This window comes from Phoca vitulina, unplaced genomic scaffold, assembly GCF_004348235.1.
Source record: "Phoca vitulina isolate PV1807 unplaced genomic scaffold, GSC_HSeal_1.0 scaffold1, whole genome shotgun sequence".
Classification (NCBI taxonomy): domain Eukaryota; kingdom Metazoa; phylum Chordata; class Mammalia; order Carnivora; family Phocidae; genus Phoca; species Phoca vitulina.
Window position 1 is genome coordinate 38,699,392 of NW_022589704.1, and position 20,606 is coordinate 38,719,997.

At 36.1% G+C, this 20,606-nt stretch overlaps 1 protein-coding gene across 1 annotated transcript in view; it reads left to right on the plus strand.

Moving 5' to 3' along the window:
• Positions 1-20,606, plus strand: part of DNAH7 (dynein axonemal heavy chain 7) — a 260,029-nt gene that overhangs the window by 39,157 nt on the left and 200,266 nt on the right. The window contains exons 10-15 of the mRNA XM_032405789.1: positions 3,021-3,140; positions 10,036-10,219; positions 10,834-11,013; positions 15,364-15,636; positions 16,461-16,588; positions 19,141-19,219. Coding sequence (XP_032261680.1) covers positions 3,021-3,140; positions 10,036-10,219; positions 10,834-11,013; positions 15,364-15,636; positions 16,461-16,588; positions 19,141-19,219 — 964 coding nt within the window. The remainder of the gene's footprint in view (positions 1-3,020; positions 3,141-10,035; positions 10,220-10,833; positions 11,014-15,363; positions 15,637-16,460; positions 16,589-19,140; positions 19,220-20,606) is intronic.

Genomic DNA, 20,606 nt, shown 5'->3' on the forward strand with positions numbered 1-20,606 from the left:
CATTCACAGATATGTATATCTTTGGAACTGCCAGGACACACTGCGTTGGATGCTGGGGGATGAGGCTACAGTGCCTAGTATCATCCATAAAGGCTAGACTTTGTTGGACCATGTCAGGAGGCAAGAGACAAGAAAATGAGAGGAGGAAGGGGAAGAAAAAGGGAACAAAGTTGAGCTCAAAAACCAGTCAACAATGGATGTGTCCAAACTTGGTGCCCATGGTCATAGTGGCAGAAGTATTAGTAGCAGCAACTGAAGGAAAACCTCAGGGCATCTGGGGTGAAGACAAATGAGAAAGAAGCTTTGCAGTCTGTGGGTAGGAAGAGGACTCCACCAACTCCAAAGTTGCCCTTGTAGACATGAGTCATTTTTACTTTATGTGAATGTTGAATGGGGCGGGCAGTCAAGAGTACTGCCCCTCGGAGTAGGAGCCAGCATTGAACATAAAGGGCATCCTTCCTGTAGGTGACAGTTTGTCCTGAATCTCAGCAGGTCTTGAAAATATGGAACATCTCTATGTGTGGCAGTGGGCTGGGGAATGGTAATGCAAAAGTCATCTGAATGACTGCACAAATGCATGAGTGTGGAAACCTGAAGGGGATGTTTGGAGATGGGAATGTGCAAGTTCATGTCCTTCAGTAGTTAGATTGACAGAGACCACTGAATGTCAGAGATAGCATCTGTAATACAGTCACAAGCTACACAGCATACAGGTATTTTTGCTTGAAAAATAGTGTGTATATATGAAGATGCGTGTATAGCATGTGTGTACGTATATGTGGAAATTACCACAGGCTACGAATTACAGTAGTTGAATATAAAAGGAAGATGTCGGGACACCGGGGTGGCTCAGTCAGTTAAGTGTCTGCCATTGGCTCAGGTCATGATCCCGGGGTCCTGGAATCGAGTCCCTCATAGGCCTCCTTGCTCAGCGGGGAGCCTGCTTCTCCCTCTGCCTGCCACTCCCCCCGCTTGTGCTCTTTCTCTCTGACAAATAAAATCTTAAAAAAATAAAAATAAAAGGAAGATGTCTAAGAAAGTGAAGCCTTATGGTACCCACCCTCCATCCCCTGCCTCAGGCAACCATCAATCTGTTCTCCTTATCCATGAGCTCAGTTTTTGTTGTTGTTTTAGATTGCAGGTAGGAGATTATAAAGGTATTTGTCTTTCTATGTCTCACTTACTTCACTTAGCATAATGCCTTAGGGGCCATCCATGGTGTCTCAAATGGCAAGATTTCATTCTGTTTTATGGCTGAATAATATTCCATTGTGTATATATATACCACATTTCTTTATCCATCAATGGACATTTAGGTTGTTTCCATGTTTTGGCTATTATAAATAATGCAATGAACATGGAGGTGCATGTATGTTTTTGAATTAGTGTTTTCATTTTCTTCAGATAAATATCCAGAAGTAGAATTGCTGGGTAATAATCTGGTAGTTTTATTCTTTATTTTTTGAAGAACCTCCATATTGTTTTCCATAGTGGCTGCACCAATTTACATTTCCACCAACAGTGCATAAGGATTCTCTTTTGTTCACATTCTCACCAACGCTTGTTATTTCCTATCCTTTTTTAATATCCCTTCTAACAGGTGTGAGGTGATAATCTCATTGTGGTTTGATTTGTATTTCCCTCATGATTAGTAATGTGAACATGTTTTCACCTGTTAGACATCTGTATGTCTTCTTTGGAAGAATGTCTATTCAGATCCTCTGCCCATTTTTTAATCAGATTTTTTTCTATTGAGTTGTATGTGTTCTTTATAAATTTTTGATATTAACCCCTTATCAGTAAAAGGTTTGCAAATAAATATTTTCTCCCATTCAATAGATCACCTTTTCATTTTGTTAATGGTTGAATTTTGTTGTGCAGAAGCATTTTAGTTTGATGTAGTCCCACTTGTTCATTTTTTGCTTTTGTTGCCTTTGCTTTCGGCATCAGATCCAAAAAAATCATTGCCAGTGCTCGTGTCCTGGAGCATACCAATGTTTTTTTCTAGGAGTTTTATGGTTTCAGGTCTTACATTCCTGTCTTTAATCCATTTTGAGTTAATTGTTGTGTATGGTGTAAGATAGGGGTTCAGTTTCATTCTTTTGCATGTGGCTGTCCAGTTTCCCCAACAGAATTTTTTTTTTTTTTTTAAAGTAGGCTCCACATCCAGCATGGAGCCCCCAACAGAAACTTCTTAAATGTGTAAATCATGTATATAACAAAGATCCATAGCATTGTAGTCAGAAAAGGAGTTGTATGGAAAGCTGTTGGCTAGAGGAAGCACTGTGGTTTCTTAAAAAAAAAAAAAAAAAGTCATAAGGGAGACAAACCATGAGAGACTCTGGACTCCAGGAAACAAACTGAGGGTTACAGAAGGGAGGGGGGTAGGGGGATGGGGTAACCAGGTGACGGGTATTAAGGAGAGCACGTGTTGTGATGAGCACTGGGTGTTACATGCAAATAATGAATCGTTGAACACTACCTCAAAAACTAATGATGTACTATATGTTGGCTAACTGAACATAATAAAAAAAGTCAAAACCACACAGGATCAAAAGATTTTGATACAGTAGGTGTTAATTAGGTGTGAGAATTCCCCCACTCCATGGCTCCTTAAAATGCAAGGTGGTTTTCTTTTCAGAGTGGGTACAATTTTTGTTTCAGGAGTAGCGGGCTTTCTTAAGCTTTGAGCTTTACCTCTTTTCCTGTTGTAACTGTTCCAATTTGAAAACAAAAATCAGTCTGAATTTTATATCAAATCCCAGTTATTTCAACTCTGTTCTACTTCACAGTAACATTTCATAATCTTCTATTGTGTTCTTATCAAATTTTATTACTTTAATTATTTTAAAAATTAAAATTTTAAAAATCTCATGTTCTTAAATATTTGATTTTATTAAACACAAATTTTAATGATAAAACCTAGGAATGTCATATTTTTGAGGAGTTCAGTTAACAAAAATATTAAATGCAAAAAAAAATCTCCTGCCTTAATTATTGTTTATTTTTATGTCTTGCAGAAAATTACGTTTAGTTGATGTAGAAGAATTTCATAATCGCCAGGATGCCTTAGAGCTGTCAATATTTCAGACCATTGTCATGAAACACATGGAATCTGCTAAAGAGACTCTACTTAAAATGTAAAGTTCTGAAACTTCATGGAGGAAAACAAATTTAAAAATGTTATTGGTGGGGAACTCTATTTTAACTGCATTTAGAAAATCCCATTTTAACAAGTTGGTAATTACTTCTGTTCAAGAATTAAATACAGTGTCTTTAACTGAATTGGTCTGTACTGTCTATCTAGATGTTCTACACAGCATAGATTGTGCAGGAACAAAAATGATAGTAGTTTTTTTTCTCTCAATGTCTGGTTTCTACTTCTGCTCTGAGAATGGGGTTGAATACATGGGGGGAATGATCATCAACTAATCCATTTACTATATATTTGACATCTATTAATACATTTAAGGCACTGTACCTCTTTCATTTTGCTTTTGGATGGGGGATGAAGGATATTCTTTAAAGGAGTTTACAATCACATTGAGAGGTTAGACTTGTCAAATGATAATTAAATATCTTGGATTGACCCTTAAAAATGGAATAGTCATATGTAATAATTACTTATGTAGGTGCCAGACAATACACTCTGAAACAATACAGGAAAATGTCTCTATCATGGGTTATTAAGTTATTATAAATAGGACATTAAAATTAGCTCAAATTGCAGGTAGCAGAGGACATGAAACTCCAGCATGGTTTCATGATTTCCAAAAGTTACTTAGAGATATATTCTGGTAGTTTAGGACTGAATCTTTATTTTCTTTTCTTCTCCAATATTTTAGAATCAAATTCTTTGTCTGAAATTACTTGAACTTTAGATTTTTATTTAATATTAGTATTTAGTTAACATAAATAAATAGATGAAAGCTATAGAATGAAACCCCATAATCACAGAGAAGAAAATGACCTCATTTATTTATTTTTTTATTATTATGTTATGTTAATCACCATACATTACACATTAGTTTTTGATGTAGTGTTCCATGATTCATTGTTTGCACATAGCATCCAGTGCTCCATGCAGAATGTGCCCTCTTTAATACCCATCACCAGGCTAACCCATCCCCCCACCCCCCTCCCCTCTAGAACCTTCAGTTTGTTTCTCAGAGTCCATAGTCTCTCATGGTTCGTCTCCCCCTCTGATTACCTCTTAAGGGCATAAAACAAATTTTCTTGATCTGTAACTTTGGGTTATAGTCCAGGAATACATTACCACTGTAAATTTTGTTAAATTGGGCATCAAAGTACAGAGCAGAATAAAACCTTTACTGAAGACTTTTGTGGAGAGTTGAAGATTGACTTGCTGTAGCTCTTGATGCTTCCTGATTGATTCTAAGGGGAGAACACTCTGACCATTCTTTAAACAGTGAACCGGAATGTGTTTATCATGGCTAAAAGGTAGAACATCATCTTACCACAGTGGAGAAACAGTTAGCAAATTATGATGATATCTACTCCAAACCCAAATACCTTCTCTCAGTACTCATTCCTGCTTCTATTCAGCAGTTGCTATGGTTTATCACCCCTGCCTTCTGGAAGCCTGTTTTTCTATGTCCCTGTGCCTCTGTTTTTTTTTTTTTTTTTTCCCTCCTAGCTGTACTTGTTCTTACTATTCCCAAGAGTGGGGGCCTCTCAGGTGTTTGCTCTTGTTTGTCTTCTTTATATTCTTGACAATGTCATGATTTCATCTGTCTCATCTGCCTCAAGATCTTATGTTTTTTGAGCTCTAGGCCCTTATTACTAATTTTATACTGTATATCTCCAGTTGAATGTCATGTCAGCATCTGAATATCAGCATCTCCATAACAGTGCTTGTTCTTTCTTCTAAACCTGCTACTCTTCCTGTTCTGGACCATTCCCAAGCCAATTTGAAAACTTTGTGACTTTTTCTGTCTGTTGCTTATTATCTGCATCTTTATCACCCTTAGCCTGCCTCCAGCCAATACACTGATTACAGTGTATTGCTAACTATTTTTTTACATTGAGGTATAATTTACTTACCATAAAATCACCACTTTCTTGTGTACATTTGAGTGGCTTATAATATATTCACAAGGTTTTGCAATAATCACCACTAGTTCTGTCACCCCCAAAAGAAACACTTTATCTGTTACCAGTCACTCCCCATTCCCCCTCCCACGTGCCCTGACAGTCACTAATACAATTTCTGTCCTCATTCTGAATATTTCATCTCTGTGGCATAATATAATATGTATCCATTTATGTCTGGCTTCTTATACTAAGCATGATGTTTTCAAGGTTCATCCATGTTATAGCATATATCAATACTTTATTCCTTCTCATGGCCAAATAATATTTCATTGTATGGATCTAACACATTTTGTTTATCCATTCATGGACATTTGTGTTGTTGCTACTTTTTGTCTATTAGGAATAATGCTGCTATGAACATTTGTATAAACATGTTTTCAGTACTCTTGGGTATATACCTAAGAGTAGAATTGCTGGGTTATATAATAACTCTATGTTTAACTTTTTGAGGAACTGCCACAGTGTTTCCCAAAGGTCTGTTAGATTTTACGTTCCTACCAACAATGTTTGAGGGTTCCAATTTCTCTACATCCTTGTCAACACTTGTTTTTGTGCATCTTTCTGATTATATATAGTCATCCTAGTAGATGTGAAGTTCTATCTTATTGTGGTTTTGATTTGCATTTCCCTAATGACTAATTATGTTGAGCATCTTTTCAAATGCTTATTGTCCATGTATTTATCTTGTTTGGATAAATGTCTATTCAGATCATTGCTCCCTTTGTATTGAGTGATCTGTCTTTTTATTGTTGAATTATAAGAGTTCTTTATATATTCTGGATACCAAACCCTCAGTTATATGATTTGCAAATATTTCTCCCATTATGTGGTTGATCCTTTCATTTTCTTGATAGGCACAAATTTGAGGCACAATTTTTTTTTTTTTTAAGTTGGCTCCTGGAACCCAGCATGGGGCTTGAACTCATGACCCTGGGATCAAGACTTGAGCTGAGATCAAGAGTTGGATGTTTAACTGACTGAGCCACCCAGGCACCCTGAGGCACAAATATTTTTAATTTTGATAAAGTCTAATTATTTTTTGTATATTGACCTTGTATCCTGCAACTTTGCTAAACTTGTTTATTAGCACCAATAGTTTTTTTGTGTGTGTAACCTTTATATCTTCTTTTTTATATAAGATTGTGTTATCTGCAAATAGAGATAGTTCTACTTCTTCATTTCTTATCTGCATTTCTTTTTCTTGTCCTTGCCTAATTGCTTTGGTTAGAATCTCCAGTACAGTGTTGAAAAGAAGTGGCAGGGGTGAACATCCTTGTTTTGTTCCTGATATTAGGGGAAGGCTTTCAGTCTTTCAGCATTTAGTTTTAGCTGTATATTTTCCCTTTATTAGGTTGATGAATTTCCCTTTCATTCTTAGTTTCTTGATTGTTTTTATCATACAGTAGTGCAGATTTTGCTGCCAGATTGTTTTTTGTTGTTGTTGTTTGCAGCTGAGATCATAATGGGTTTTTCTACTTTATTAATATATTACATTGGTTTTAATATACTGAACTAATCTTTCATTCCTGAGATAAATCCCACTTGACCATGGAGTATAATTCTTTTTATATGCTGCTGGATTCAGTTTGCTAGAACTTTGTTGAGGATTTTTGTGTGTACATGCATAAGGGACTTTGGCCTGTAGTTTTCTTTTTCTTGTGATATCTTTGTTTTGGTATGAAAATACTGGCCTCATAGAATGAGTTAGGAAGCATTCCTTTCTCTCTCTCCCTCTCTCTTTTTGGGCAGAGTTTGTGAAGAATTGGTGTTAGTTCTTCTTTTCTCCCTCTCTCTTTTTGGGCAGAGTTTGTGAAGAATTGGTGTTAGTTCTTCTTTAAGTGTTCTGTAGAACCTACTAGTGAAGCCTTCTTCTCCTGGGTCCTGGTCTTTTTATTTTTGGAAAATTTTCTGATTATTAGCTCAGTGTCTTATTATAGCTCTATTCATGTTTTCTATTTCTTTTTGAGTCAGTTTTGGTAGTTTGTATCTTTCTAGGAATTTGCTAGATTAATTTGTTGGCTTATGATTGCTTATTAAAGACCTTTTAATTTTATTTTCTTAAATTTCTGTAAGGTGAGTGTTTATGTCCTCTTTCTCATTCCTAATTTTAATAATTTGAGTCTTCTTTCTTTTTTATCTTGATCAGTTTAGCTACAGGCTTGTCAATTTTTCTGGTCTTTTAAAAAACCAAATTTTGGGTCTGTTGATTTTCTCTATTTTTTTATTCTCTGATTTTTTTCCCACTCAAATCTTTATTTCTTCCTTTCTCCTTGTTTTGAGTTTAGTTTTCTCTTTTTCCAGTTTCTAGTGGAATTGTAAGTTATTGAGTTAAGATCTTTTTAATTTTTAATATAGGTATTGACAGCTGTAAATTTCCCTCTGGTCACTGCTTTTTTTGTGTTCTGTGGGTTTTGGTAAATGATGTTTTCATTTTCATTCATCTCAAATTATTTTTGGATTTCCCTTGTGATTTCCTTTTTGACTGGCCATTTAGGACTGTGTTGCTTAATTTCTATGTATTTATAAATTGCCAGAGTGTCCTTCTGCTACTGATTTATGATTTTTTTTTTATGATCTCAATCCTTTTATATTTTTTTAGACTTAGGATCATCAACTATTCTTGATCTTCTCTCAGAAGCCTCTTCCATGTGTACTCCTTTCTCTTTATTCCCATTGCAACTACCCTTGGCAGGCTCTTTTAGCCTCCCATGTAGCCTACAAACCACTGCCAGGTGAATCTTAACCCCTAATTCAGTGCTTCCCTTTTGTTGACAAAATAAGTCACCATTTCTTAACCTACCTTTTAAGATCTTCTGCAACTTGGACCTAATCTATCTCTTCCATTCTCAGGTCTGAAAAGACTTTCACCTTGGGCCATGTCTGGAGAAATAGTCATGTTAAATTAAACAGGACGTAACTTCTAAAACTAGTCTGTAACTGTTAAGTATTCAATGGGTAAAGTCTCTTTTTTTTAACCAATTATTGACTTTTAAAATAATTAGTTACTCCTTATTTGTTTTTATTTGTGGGATGGGAATTCTAGGAAAATTTGAAAGTTGTTTAGTTTTCCTCTTAAACTCTGTGACTCTTAGCATTACCATCTTTGCACACATAATTGTATCAAATTGAATCAGAGGTTAAGGAAATTAAACAAAACAAAAACCTCTTGAATACTATCAGCAAAATATTATGATTCACACTATTTACAGTGCTTGATACAGCTCATCACTGGAGAAGCCTGTCTTCTGTCCTTCAGTACCCAGCTCAAATCACCCTTCTTCTATGAAATCTCTATTGTTACCTCTTAAAAAATGATCTTTTCCTTCTGAATACCTCCGACTCTTTATTCTCATAATTCCTTCCTTTTAGAATATGTATTTATGTGTTTGTCTTTTCCTCCCTCCATCATCCTTAATAAGCACTTTGAAAACTGAGTAATATTTTGTACTAAGTGTTTTGTATATAATAGGGAGCCCTGTAAATATCTTTGGGACAATGAATAATTTTTAAAACATATTTTCTTTACTTGTCCTTTTTCCAGTTCTATAGCCCCAAACTTATTCCATCTCTTGTCTGAACGACTGGAAGTTTCTCAGTCCCCTTTCTTAATCTAGCATTGCCGTTCTCTATTTAGTATGTGTTACTTGTCCTCTTTATCTGTTACTTCAACAATGACACCTTACTGCAGAAAGATCTGCCATGGCTTCATTTTAGAGAGTGAGGGCGTCCCAACTTACTGTGTTTAGCTCCCAAGTTCTGCAAAAGTCCTCACAGACTTTCTCCCACTTATTTCTTCCTATTTTCTAGGAAGAAATCTCTCTATTATCTCTATTATAGACGATGAAATGATTAGATAAATTAGCCCCATTTCTCCACCTATTTTTTCTTATTATCCTTCTACTTCAGATCCTTTCCTCACGGTCCTTCTCATTTCATTTCCGTCCTTCAATGAAATTGTCATTTTCATTAAAAAACCCTTCTCTGTTACTTAAATGGAAAATTATATCACAATCCTTTGACTTTAAGACTGTTTTTCTGCTGTGACACATTGCCTTTGTTATTATAAGAGATAAGGGGTGATGTCATATCTTTTTATATCTCCCATGACACTGTTCCTAGCACATAGACACTAAACACATATTTGTTAAATGAATACATATATTTAAAATTTAGATCTTTCTTGAAGCATTTAGGCAACTCCTGAAAGTATGTGGACTCTGTTTTTTAAAAAATATATTATCTCTTATGAAAGAGGTATCAGTGTTCCTTAATTTTGTGGTGTTAGTGGTTTTATAAACTGAAAACTTGACTTATTATGTATCTATATGTGAATTTACTGTTTTCCTTTTATTACAAGGATACATACACATTTGAAACTTTGTTTTAAATCAGCCATTCTTTCAGGATTTCACATTAAGGGAAATAAGAAAATAATACACTTGATTTTATTGATTTGTCTTGCTTTCAAGTCATTGTGAAACAGAATAGCTTAAAGTACCAAGTGGGTTGAACCAAGTAAGTTCTCTTTGGTTTAATCAGCTATTTACATTTTAGCTTTAAACTAACAAATCCATTCCCTAAAGAACATTTTGGAGACTGGTGAGTAGTATTTTGTAATATCCAATAAATTTTTATGCAAAAACTACAGGAAGCATAGTTTCAGGAGTTAGATTTATGTTTGTTTTCTTTTCCTCACAGCATCACATTGTTGAGTCATCTTCTATTGGCCGTGATTAAAATTTCTTTTCCTAGAAAAAGTGAAATATGCTAGTGCTTACAGTTCAGAGGGTGGATAATGTCAGTTAGCCACAGAGCTCTCAATGAAGACCTTTGGGTGTCCAGAAGTTACTGTTAATGCTTAATGTAAAAGGAGTGATTCACTGGAAGTATTAACTTTTAAAAGTCTTTTGTGCTTTCAAGGTGGTTTCCAGAAGTGCAGAATATTTATTACCAAGGTAATAAAAAAAAGCAATTGCCAACTGGTGACAGCAGTGTCAAATTGGAATCTTTTTTCAACTGCGCTGCTACGCTTATGACATTACAGCTGCAAGAACTCACTTTGGTCTCCATGCAGGATTTCACAGACTTAATAGCACAACCACCAGTAAGTATGGTGCCGTTACACCAATATTCATCTACTAATTTATTTTCAAGAGGAAAAAGATAAAAAAAAAAAAAAAAGAACCTTTAGCAGTGGAAGAGAGGGAAGTATATCTTTAGATCACTTACCTATTTAAAAACACTTAGTATCAACCTGAATATTCAAGATATATGAGTATCATCACGTTGGTGAGGATTAGTGAAGAGAAGTCAAAACTCTTCTCATTGGGCAATTTGGGTCATGATGGCTGGGGAAGGTTTCTGCAAGGAACTCGTGTCTTTCCAGAAGAAGGTCCTGTTAGAGTGTGGGCTGGGACTGGGAATTTGAATACTTTCTTGGGCTCTTGCTTGCATGACTCCAGAGCCCCACTGCTGTGCACATCCTCCTTTTTCTGGAACCTTGACCCTCTGGTTGATCTGTAGGCTCAGTGGATACTAGATACCAACACATCTAACTGGGAATTGTTCTTGCTCTTTTTAGTAGAGCTCCTCATTGGCTTAACTGTCTAGGGCATAAGAGGAAAGGTGAGTTCCCATGAGTTCTAATTGGGACCACTGCACTGCTTAGTCTCTCCCAATTCATATATATATTCACATACATGTGTACATTTTTTGCAGGATTCCGTTAGAGCTTTCGAACATCCAGGTTTCATCATGAGGCTGATTCTTGAAAATGACACCATTAAGTTTGAACCTGAGTTCAGTGACTATATAGACATCCTTCTAAATGTTTATGATACCATGATTAAGGCTGTCAGTTTTGTGCCAAGAGTTGAGACAAAATTGTATTCCAAGTGGGTAAGTATCAAGGGTATTTTGATTGCTTGCATTTTCATGATGATATTCATTTCAAACAAATTCTAAAAGGCGTAGACCTGTATCCTATGCTTTGCAGAATATAAATGGCCTGGTAACATTGGCTTATAAGAAACTTTTAATTAAAAAAATACTGTTTTCCCATTACAGTATACCTAGTTTCTTAGGCTAGTCTTCCATTGGACTGAAATTTTTCTTAAGGGAAGGAATTAAAGTTGTGGTCAGGTTTAAGGCAGTCAATGAGTGTTTGCTATAGCACTCACACCATGCTATAGACCTCCGTTATACTTCTCTAGCTCTCTCAAACTGTCCTTGCATTGATTACTCTCCTCATATACCTTCTTCCATAAGCAGTAGTGTCTTTGTACTCTCATATCACAGATTCTACTTCCCTTCTCTCTCTGGCCATTGATTTAGCAAAGCTCTGCTTTGCTATTTCAACAGCAGTTACTGCAGTCTAGTATACAGATTGAGCATGTCTGATAATTCCTTAACTTAAAAGGTTTTCAAGCTTTGTAAGTCAAACCAGTAGCTTTCTTAATTCCTTTTTATTTTATTTTTCAAAAATATTATTTTAGAGAGAGCATGTGTGCGCGTGAGCTGGGGATGGGCAGAGGGGGAGGAGAGGAAGAGAGAATCTGAAGCAGAGCTGTCTTGAGCACAGAGCCCAAAATTGGGCTTGATCTCATGACCACAAGATCATAACCTGAGCTGAAACCAAGAGTTGGCTGCTTAACTGACTGTGCCACCCAGACATCCCATCCTTTTTATTTTTAAAATAGTTCACAAATATTTCATGTACAGGAAAGCATCCAGACTACTGTGTAGTTTTAAGTGGTAATAAAGTTACCCCTGTGTACTTAGAATCTAACTAGAGAAATGGAATATTACTGATACCCTTAAGCTCTTCTTGCTCCCTACTGCCCTTCCCTGTTCACATTCCTCTTCTTCTACCTTCTAACAAAAGAATCACGATCTTGAATTTTGTAGTTATTAATCTGAAATTTTTTAGATACACTTACTACCTGTCTGCATATCCCTAAACAATTTCCATTTAGTTTTTCCATGTCTTTGTATATATGTGGAGTCATCTTATAATCAGTGACCTGTTTTATTTTATTCAACATTGTGATTGTGAAATTATCCATTGTGAGGATATTATCTTCACCATAGAGCTTCTAATTTTTTTAATTTTAATTTTCTAGGAATTCCATTAAGTTCTTTGTTGAATAGGACTTGTCATTTTTGATTGTCTCTTGTACCTAGTTATATATTTATTACTCTTTTACTTCTCCATTTGCTGATCTGACTCTTGCTCATGGTGGTTTATTTCTGTGGGTGTTTTTCCTTTATTATTATGGGCTTATACATGTAAGAACTTCATGCAGGGAAGTCCTTAAGGCCTTAATTTAAGTTGGTTCCTCCAGAATTTGCATATGCTCCTGACAGTTACTCTGGAGGCCTCTCCAGACCAAGGACCATTTTTTAATAAACTTCTTGCTGAGGATTTTGTGGACAACACTGGCAGTGTGAATGCTTACCCAAATCTGCATGAGAACAAGCTGGTGGCCACAAATTCTTAAGGTGACTGTCTTTTTTCTCCTCCACTGAAAAACAAGGTCAAAACAGGATATTTTCCTTACTTTTGCTCCCTCATTCAGAGGTACTGTCACTTTCCAGCATTCTGAAATTTTGTGTCACCTTTGTCTTCTTGGCTTTCTGTGGGTGTAGCCATTATGACTTCCCTCCCTGCTCAGGCTTGAAGCTTTGTTTCCTATCAGCCGTTCTGCCATCCCACACCCCTCCCCTGCACAGAGGCCCACCTTGCTAGAGACTCATTAAAGCAAAGCTTAGGCCACCAGGGATCAGCAATCTCTAGGGCAGCTGCTCACTTCTGCACATAATTACCTCTCAACTCATGTGTCCCCTCATGTTTGGCCCCTAGACTTTCCCTATTATTTTGCTTCCTTAGCTATGTATTATAAAAGTTATATTACGCATTTTTTCCCAGCATACTTATGTGTTTTGAACTAAATAGTTATTTTCAGGTTATGTATTCCTCATATTGCCATAAATAGAAGTCTCTGGAGAAATGTGGTTTACTTTGGCCTTTGTTTAATTTCAGTTCAGCTCTTGCATCTTTCTCCAGGCATACCCTGCCTTTTTTTCAAGAATGATCTGCATGAGCTTATGAAACAGACAAATAGAACAAGTTAATAAGAGTTACCAGGCATGCTCTGAGTGGAGAAAAGTATTACTGTCGTTTGAATGAATACAGTTGCTTTGATTTAATGGTTATAAAATATGGCTCTAAGTTTCCTGGTTTCTAAAGTGAAGAGGAATATATGACAAGTTTTAACTGGGATTAAGCAGTTAATTTAAACTGCTCAGGTCTTCTTCCTGGTATCAGATTTTGAGAGAGAAGTCTTACATGGGGCATTATACATGGGGTAATAGTTCTGAAATCCTACATGTCAGCATCACCTGGTGACATTTTAAAAATACGAATCCACCACCACCACCTCTTGCCCCTAGAGATGTGGATTCACAATGATAGTTGGTTCTCAGAAATAGGTTGCCAGAATCATCTAGGGATATTTTGCTGTAATCAGTTAGGTTTGGAAAGGAGTGATACAGAAGGTACTTCGAGTAAGATAACTGAACGTGATTTCAATGACCTTTGACAGCAACCGCAGAAGTGGAGTTCATAGAGCTGTTCTTATCACAATCTTTGATAGAAACTGAAAGTGAAATTAAAATACATTTTTTCCCCATGGAAGGCAAACCTGCAAGGGGCTAAGATGCTGTGAGTCCAAGCATATCACCATCTCATGATCTATTTTGATAGACTTTCAAACACTTGAGTTGTCTCATTCAAAATATCATTTCCGTTAACTCTTAATAGGAACTGATTAGAATTCACATCAAAAGTATACTTTCTAATATAGTTCTGATGTATTGGTATCCAGTTATGTTTAGAAAGATAGACCTATAGATTGTAGACATTAGGCAGGCTGTTAATATGCTTAAGAAACATTGTATAATGAATATTAATGAGCTTTGCTTTAGATCCAATAATTACATTGCATACAGTACATCATATAGATTGCTTTATCTCAAAGTCCCCCTGCCCCCAGAAAAGATGGCACCAGGCATCTTCTGAGCCCAGGGATGAGGTGGTAGTGGTGTTGGTGTGATTCTCTAATGTTCTCGAGAAGCGTCTTGTTCTAAGCTTTATGATTTCCTAAAATCCCCCTAGGGGCCATAGCAGGCAAATGCACCCTGGATACCTGAATAAATTATAGTTCTCTAAGGAATACTTTGATGTTATCTAGTGAATGCTGTAGAATATCCACCACGGATCATATTTTTGTTTGTTAGAGTGAAAAATCCCTTCTTCTGAATGAAAGGTAGAGCATGTATATTTTTAAGTGTAACTTGATTCAAGATAATAAACCATGTAGGCACATTTATTTGCCCTCTTATTTGAAAAGAGGAGACAAGCTGTTGAGATTTGTTTGCTTATTAAAAATTGTTATCTGATCCATTATTCTAATGGTGATAGCAGAATGCACATTTTGTAACCAGGGATTTTAGTCTGCTCAAGTTGCTGTTCACAGAATCAAAGATCAAAGGTCAGTGAATGAGTAAACAATCTTTCTTTGTTCTAGATAGATTAATCCTCAAGGTGAAAAAGTACTGTGATTGAAGAATATGATGATATGACATTGAGCTGGCTTTTAAAAAATAAAGTACAATGCAAGCACTACCTTATAAAGCTAGCACATACAATTGCACAAATAAAATGTGGATTTTGGTGTTTTTATATTCTCTTATTTTGTGTGTATTTTCAAGTGACAGTTCTTTCATCCATACAGAAAAACAAAACACAACTAGGTAGCCTTGAAGGAAAAAAAAATTACATGAAACTTAGATATTCAATATACTGCCATTAGACTGAGTATCTTTCTATAGAGATTAGAAAATCACAAAGAGGGGCACCTGGGTGACTCAGTCAGTTAAGCATCTGCCTTCAGCTCAGGTCATGATCCCAGGATCTTGGGATTGAGACCCACATAGGGCTCCATGCTCAGTGGGGAGTCTGCTTCTTCCTCTCCCTCTGCCTGCTCCCCCTGCTTGTGCTCCCTCTGACAAATAAATAAATAAAATCTTTTTTAAAAAATCAAAAAGACCTTGTGAAGATATATATATATATATATGTATATATATATATATATATATATATAGTAAGATTGGCATTTTTACAAAGATAAATGATATGGCTACCTTAATTTATTTTTTAAAATGAACATTATTTTTCCCTTTGCTTAGGAAAGTAAGTCTAAACCAACAACCTTGAAGCCAGTAATTCTGAGTGAAATTGTCGAAGCCCACAAAGAAAAGGTGAAGGAAGTAATAATGAGAGAGAGCGTGGCACCTACCGAACACCTCAGACTCTATGACAAGTATGACTTTCTGATCACCAAAAAAGCTGAGCAAGATGTTGATGCTTTCCTTGAAGAAAATCATAGCTATGAGAAAATAATACAAGAAATTCGCAAATACCAAAAACTAATAGAGGAGATACAGTACACATCTAGAAAGGTAAACGATCTGTTTTGTACTACTGTTTTTGTAACTGATGATCTTTTCCCAGTTTTATTAGGATGTGTTTTTAGACCATACAGTGAAAGAATCAGACCGTTACTGTCAACAGGGAAAGTATTTGTTGCCTTTCCATGAGCCAAGCATTGTGGGAAGCCCAGGATATATGGAAGTAGACAAAACAGGGTTCTTGTCCTCATAGAGCTGAAAGTCTAGTACTTCAGGCCTGACTTGTAAGTACTTTACATAAATTAACCCCTCAAAAATTCCAAGAACTTAATTTTTTTTTTTGCTTTAGTGTTTATAAATCCTTCAGAAAGTATGGTGATTACACCAAAATGTGATTACTTCTGTTCAGTAGGAGACTGATAATTTAAGATTTTTGTTTGCCCTTTTTTACAGTTTCCAAAATTTCCACCCTAAACATGCATTACTGTTTTGTACAGAGCAGATATAACATTTAAATCCCCCACTGTTGATTTAGCAATAACTCGATTCTCCAAAGTTCTTATGTCCATTTTTTAATTTTATTTATTTTATTTTATTTTTATTTTTATTTTTTTTATCTTATGTCCATTGTTGTCCTGAAATACAGTTGGCTTCCAAGATAACAAACTCTTGAAGGAGATTTACCCAGAAGATGGTTGTAAAATACAAATGAGTGTTTAGAAAATCCTTCCTGCATCATATTAAACACACACACACACACACCCCGAATCTTGTTAGATCACATACAAAAAAAACCCCCAATATTGTGAGAAAGGCAAAATTGTGGGAACCTTTTATTTTCCTGTTCATTAAACTTTTCATACTTAATGTTGCAGACTGTTCGTTTAGGAATGTTTGAAATGCGCTGTGAGGAATTAATCAGAGCTTTGGTGAAGCGAGCAGAAATTATCTGTGGAAAACTTATAGCTAAAATGTTCCGAGATCATCAGGAAGTAAATACAAGGTATTTTTGTGATACTGATTATTTTTTTTTCAAGGGAATGTTAGAAGCAATTGTCATTCAAATAAAGTTATGGATTAGAACAGTGTCATCAATGACCCTCCGAGAAGATAATGCCAAACTTATTTCTACTTGGCTTTGTTATTTTATGATTATTATTAGTTTTTCACCACAAATGCACCTTCCCGATTGCCTGATATAAGGTGGTATTAAAATGTGTTTGCAATTTTGTTTGCACAAGTCAGATGGGCGTTCTCTGACATCACTAAGGTTTTAAGTTTTAAGTTTGTATAATCAGTACACAAAATGGATTTTCAAAGTGGATTATACCCAGTAGTTGTCCTGGGTCCTAATGGATCCTCAAATTTTGAACTTGACTCACTGTGATTATTCCTCAAGGCCCTGATAACTTGTCTTAACTAAAAACTTATTTTTTGACTATCCTGGAGATTTTGAGGAAAACTGGCTCATGTTAAGTAAACTCAGAATGCTAAGGTGTAAAGCAGAATACCTGCGTTTATTTAGGAAAGAGGTTGAACTAGTCTTTCAATAACTGGTGTTAGTGTTGTTCTGGGAACCTCTTTTCTGTTACAAGTTACATGGGAAATCCCCCCACATAATCAGAAATTTTGTAATGGTTATGGTATTACAGGAAAAATAAATCATTAAAAAGAATATTCAGGCTGTATAAAAGCCTGAAGGAAGCTTGTAATAGGCACAACAGTAGGTGCTTATACTCTAAATATGAATATAACTGCTGAAGAAAGTTACAGTCTTAAGGGGAAATAGACATACAAACCAGTAAATTATAGTAGGGCTCAGTAAATACTGTAGTGAGCCACAGACATAAAACAGAGAAGGACATGATTAATTTCTTTCACAGTGGAGGTTGGGCAAGTGGGGAAAATCAGGGAAAGCTACAAAGAGGAAGAGGATATGTGAATTCATTTTAGAGGATGAGTAGTGGGAGTCTACCAGGTGAACAATGTAAATAAAAGAATTCCAGGTAGAAAAAGTAGCATGTAGAAAGGTGTGAGGTGTGAAAATGGCATGGTGTTATTTTAAGAACTGGGACTGATCTGTGTTGCTTTCACAGACACGGTGAGGAAAGAGGAGTGAGGGGTAAGGCTGAAGCAGGAGAGTACTTGCATAGCTTTTCTAGGAACCAGAATCCTATATTCAACTGTAAAAGCACCTTTTCCTCTAAAAGTTCTGGAAGAATAATGAAAATGTCTTTTACTTGTAGCTTTTCATGCTGAATGAAATATTTATTCTAATTTCATAGCTATTTTCCCTGCCTCCTAACTGCCCTCTGAGCTCGTGCTGATTCTACTTTTTCCCTCTTTCTCCTAATTGTGCTTCTCACCACACTCACTGGATGTACAAAGGACATATCAGGAATATTAGAGGACCCATCAGATACGCGTGCCTCAACTTCTTGCCCTTCCATGTCTCAGCTCACCTCTGTGTGAACCCTTCATTCCTCTCCCCACATTTTCGGGCAAGAGTCTGTCACACCATTCAAAGTTGTCTCTGCCTATGGGCTCAACCCTATTGCCTCCCATCCTTCTGGAGCTGGTTCTACCAGTCACCTGTCTCCTCTGGATCTCACTATAAATCTCTCTTCTGCTGTGGATTCTGCCTCTCAAACTCATAACCATGTTCAGAACCCTCTTCCATCTTCCACCTCCCACTTCAACCCAAACTCACAACCATGCTTTTTTCCTTCACCTCACAGCCATTCTTCTTTCTTCTTCTTCCTTCTTCTTTCTTCTCCCTCCTCCTCCTCCTTCTTCCTTCTTCTTCTTCTTCTTTTTTTTTTTTTTTTAAAGAAAGAGAGGGTAGGGAGAGGGAGAATCTTAAGCAGGCTTCATGCCCAGTGGGGAGCCTGAGGTGGGAGGCTTGATCTCACGACCTGACATCATGACCTGAGCTAAAATCAAGAGTCAGAGGCTTAATTGACTGAGCCCCCTAGGTGCCCCCTCACAGTCAATCTTCTTGAAGAAATTTCTACATGTTTTATCTGGACTTTTTTAGCTTCTACCACTTTTATTTTTTTAATTTCACAGTAAGTTCATTATATGGGCCAAAACCCAAATGAGTAGGAAATATTTGCCTATTAGCAGAAGTTTCTGACTATAGAGGCCCATGTTAACCATTCCCCACAAGTAGAGTTAATCACTCTCTTATTTAGTACTACTTTTTTGGTGCTGTCTTAACTAAATCTCTGGTAGAGCCCCTAAAATACTAGGTTGGAAGTGATTATTTATGGCCCTGTCTTCTATACAGGAATATGAACTGCTTGAGAGTCATTATTATATCTTCATTTCTCTATCTCTGCCACTTAATATTATAGTTGGGAATGTAAGAGATGATCATTAAATGTGTATTGAATGAATCAGTATGGGCAAAAATTTGCTTTTATTTCTTTAGATGTCCTATAGATAAGATCATCTTACTTTATTTTTCACATACTGGCACATTTAAATAGTATATAAGAATATATTTAGGAATAAAATTTAATTGCATAAAATTGATTTTCTCTGGTGTTTCAGATTATGTGACGAATTTGAGAAGATAGCTGAAAAAGCTCTTAGCACTCCTCCAAATACAGCAGAACTAATGGAAATGAAGGTATTGTTTATAAACTTTATAGTCGTATGTGTGTAAGTTAATTGTTTCCCCAGCCGTTATCAGTTAGTTATCAACATGATAATACAATAACAAATCATTCTAAAAGTTAAAAGAGGCTTAAAATAACATTTTGTTTTGTTATTCTTAGCTCATGAGTCTACAGTTTGGTGATTCAGGCTGGGTACTCCTGGCTGGTTCTGGTCACAGTTGGGTCACTCACTCAACTGGGTCAGCTAGTTCTCAGTTGGATAATTTGACTCTGCTCCACTTGTCTCTTAAATTCCAGCAGGCTCACTGGGCATGTTCTCATGGCATGGTAGAGACACAAAATCAAGCCCAGGTGCACAAATACTTTTCAAGTGTCTCTGTGCATCACATTAGTTAACATCTCATTGACCAAAGCAAGTCACATGGCCACAGCATGAGAAGATGCCACAGGGTATGGATACTGGGAGAGGTGAAATATGGGAGCTGTTAGTGTAATCGTCTACTGATATTTTTGAGAACACTATTAATATTACCATGCTAACAGGCATAAACCAGGACTGTCTTGGGCAACATGAGATATGTGGTCATCCTTAATTTTTTTATCAAATATTTAATCTTTAATAATTTGTTTTTTATAAGCTGTTTTTGTTATACATTAAAATTTTCTGTGGTAGTTTGCCAAAATATGTTTTTTTTTTTTTAAGATTTTATTTATTTATTTGAGAGAGAGAATGAGATAGAGAGAGAGAGCATGAGAAGGGGGAGGGTCAGAGGGAGAAGCAGACTCCCCGCTGAGCAGGGAGCCCGATGTGGGACTCGATCCTGGGACTCCAGGATCATGACCTGAGCCGAAGGCAGTGGCTTAACCAACTGAGCCACCCAGGCGCCCCAAAATATGTTTTGAGCATAGGATTTATGGTATTAAAAATATCAGCTAAGTCTCACTTTAATCATTTTTCATGTTCCTTCTGTGCTTGAAGCCTGCCTAATAGTGAGTAAAAAGAGTATAAAACAACTAGCTAATCACCATTTTATTTTATTCCTTTTTCAATCTTATAAGAACAAGCTTTTATAGGACTTAACCCCCCTTTTCCATCCAGCATTCCCAAGATCGAAAATAGAATCTTTTCTTTTTAGATTTTAAAATATTTAAGCAAACCCAGAAAAACATGTAAAATTGTTCAAAACTTTATATAAGCAAGAAATTACAAAAGAAGTGCAAATGCTTATGTATATTCTTTAGTCGTTTAAAGAAGTTTTTTAAATCATTAGAACCAACTTTACATATCAGCCTTTAACTAAAAGAATTCTATTTCTTTACAGTATTTGTACTTGTATTGGGGTTGTTAGCATGTGAATTTATGTGTGTGTGTGTTTGTGTGTATTTGAGATACACATA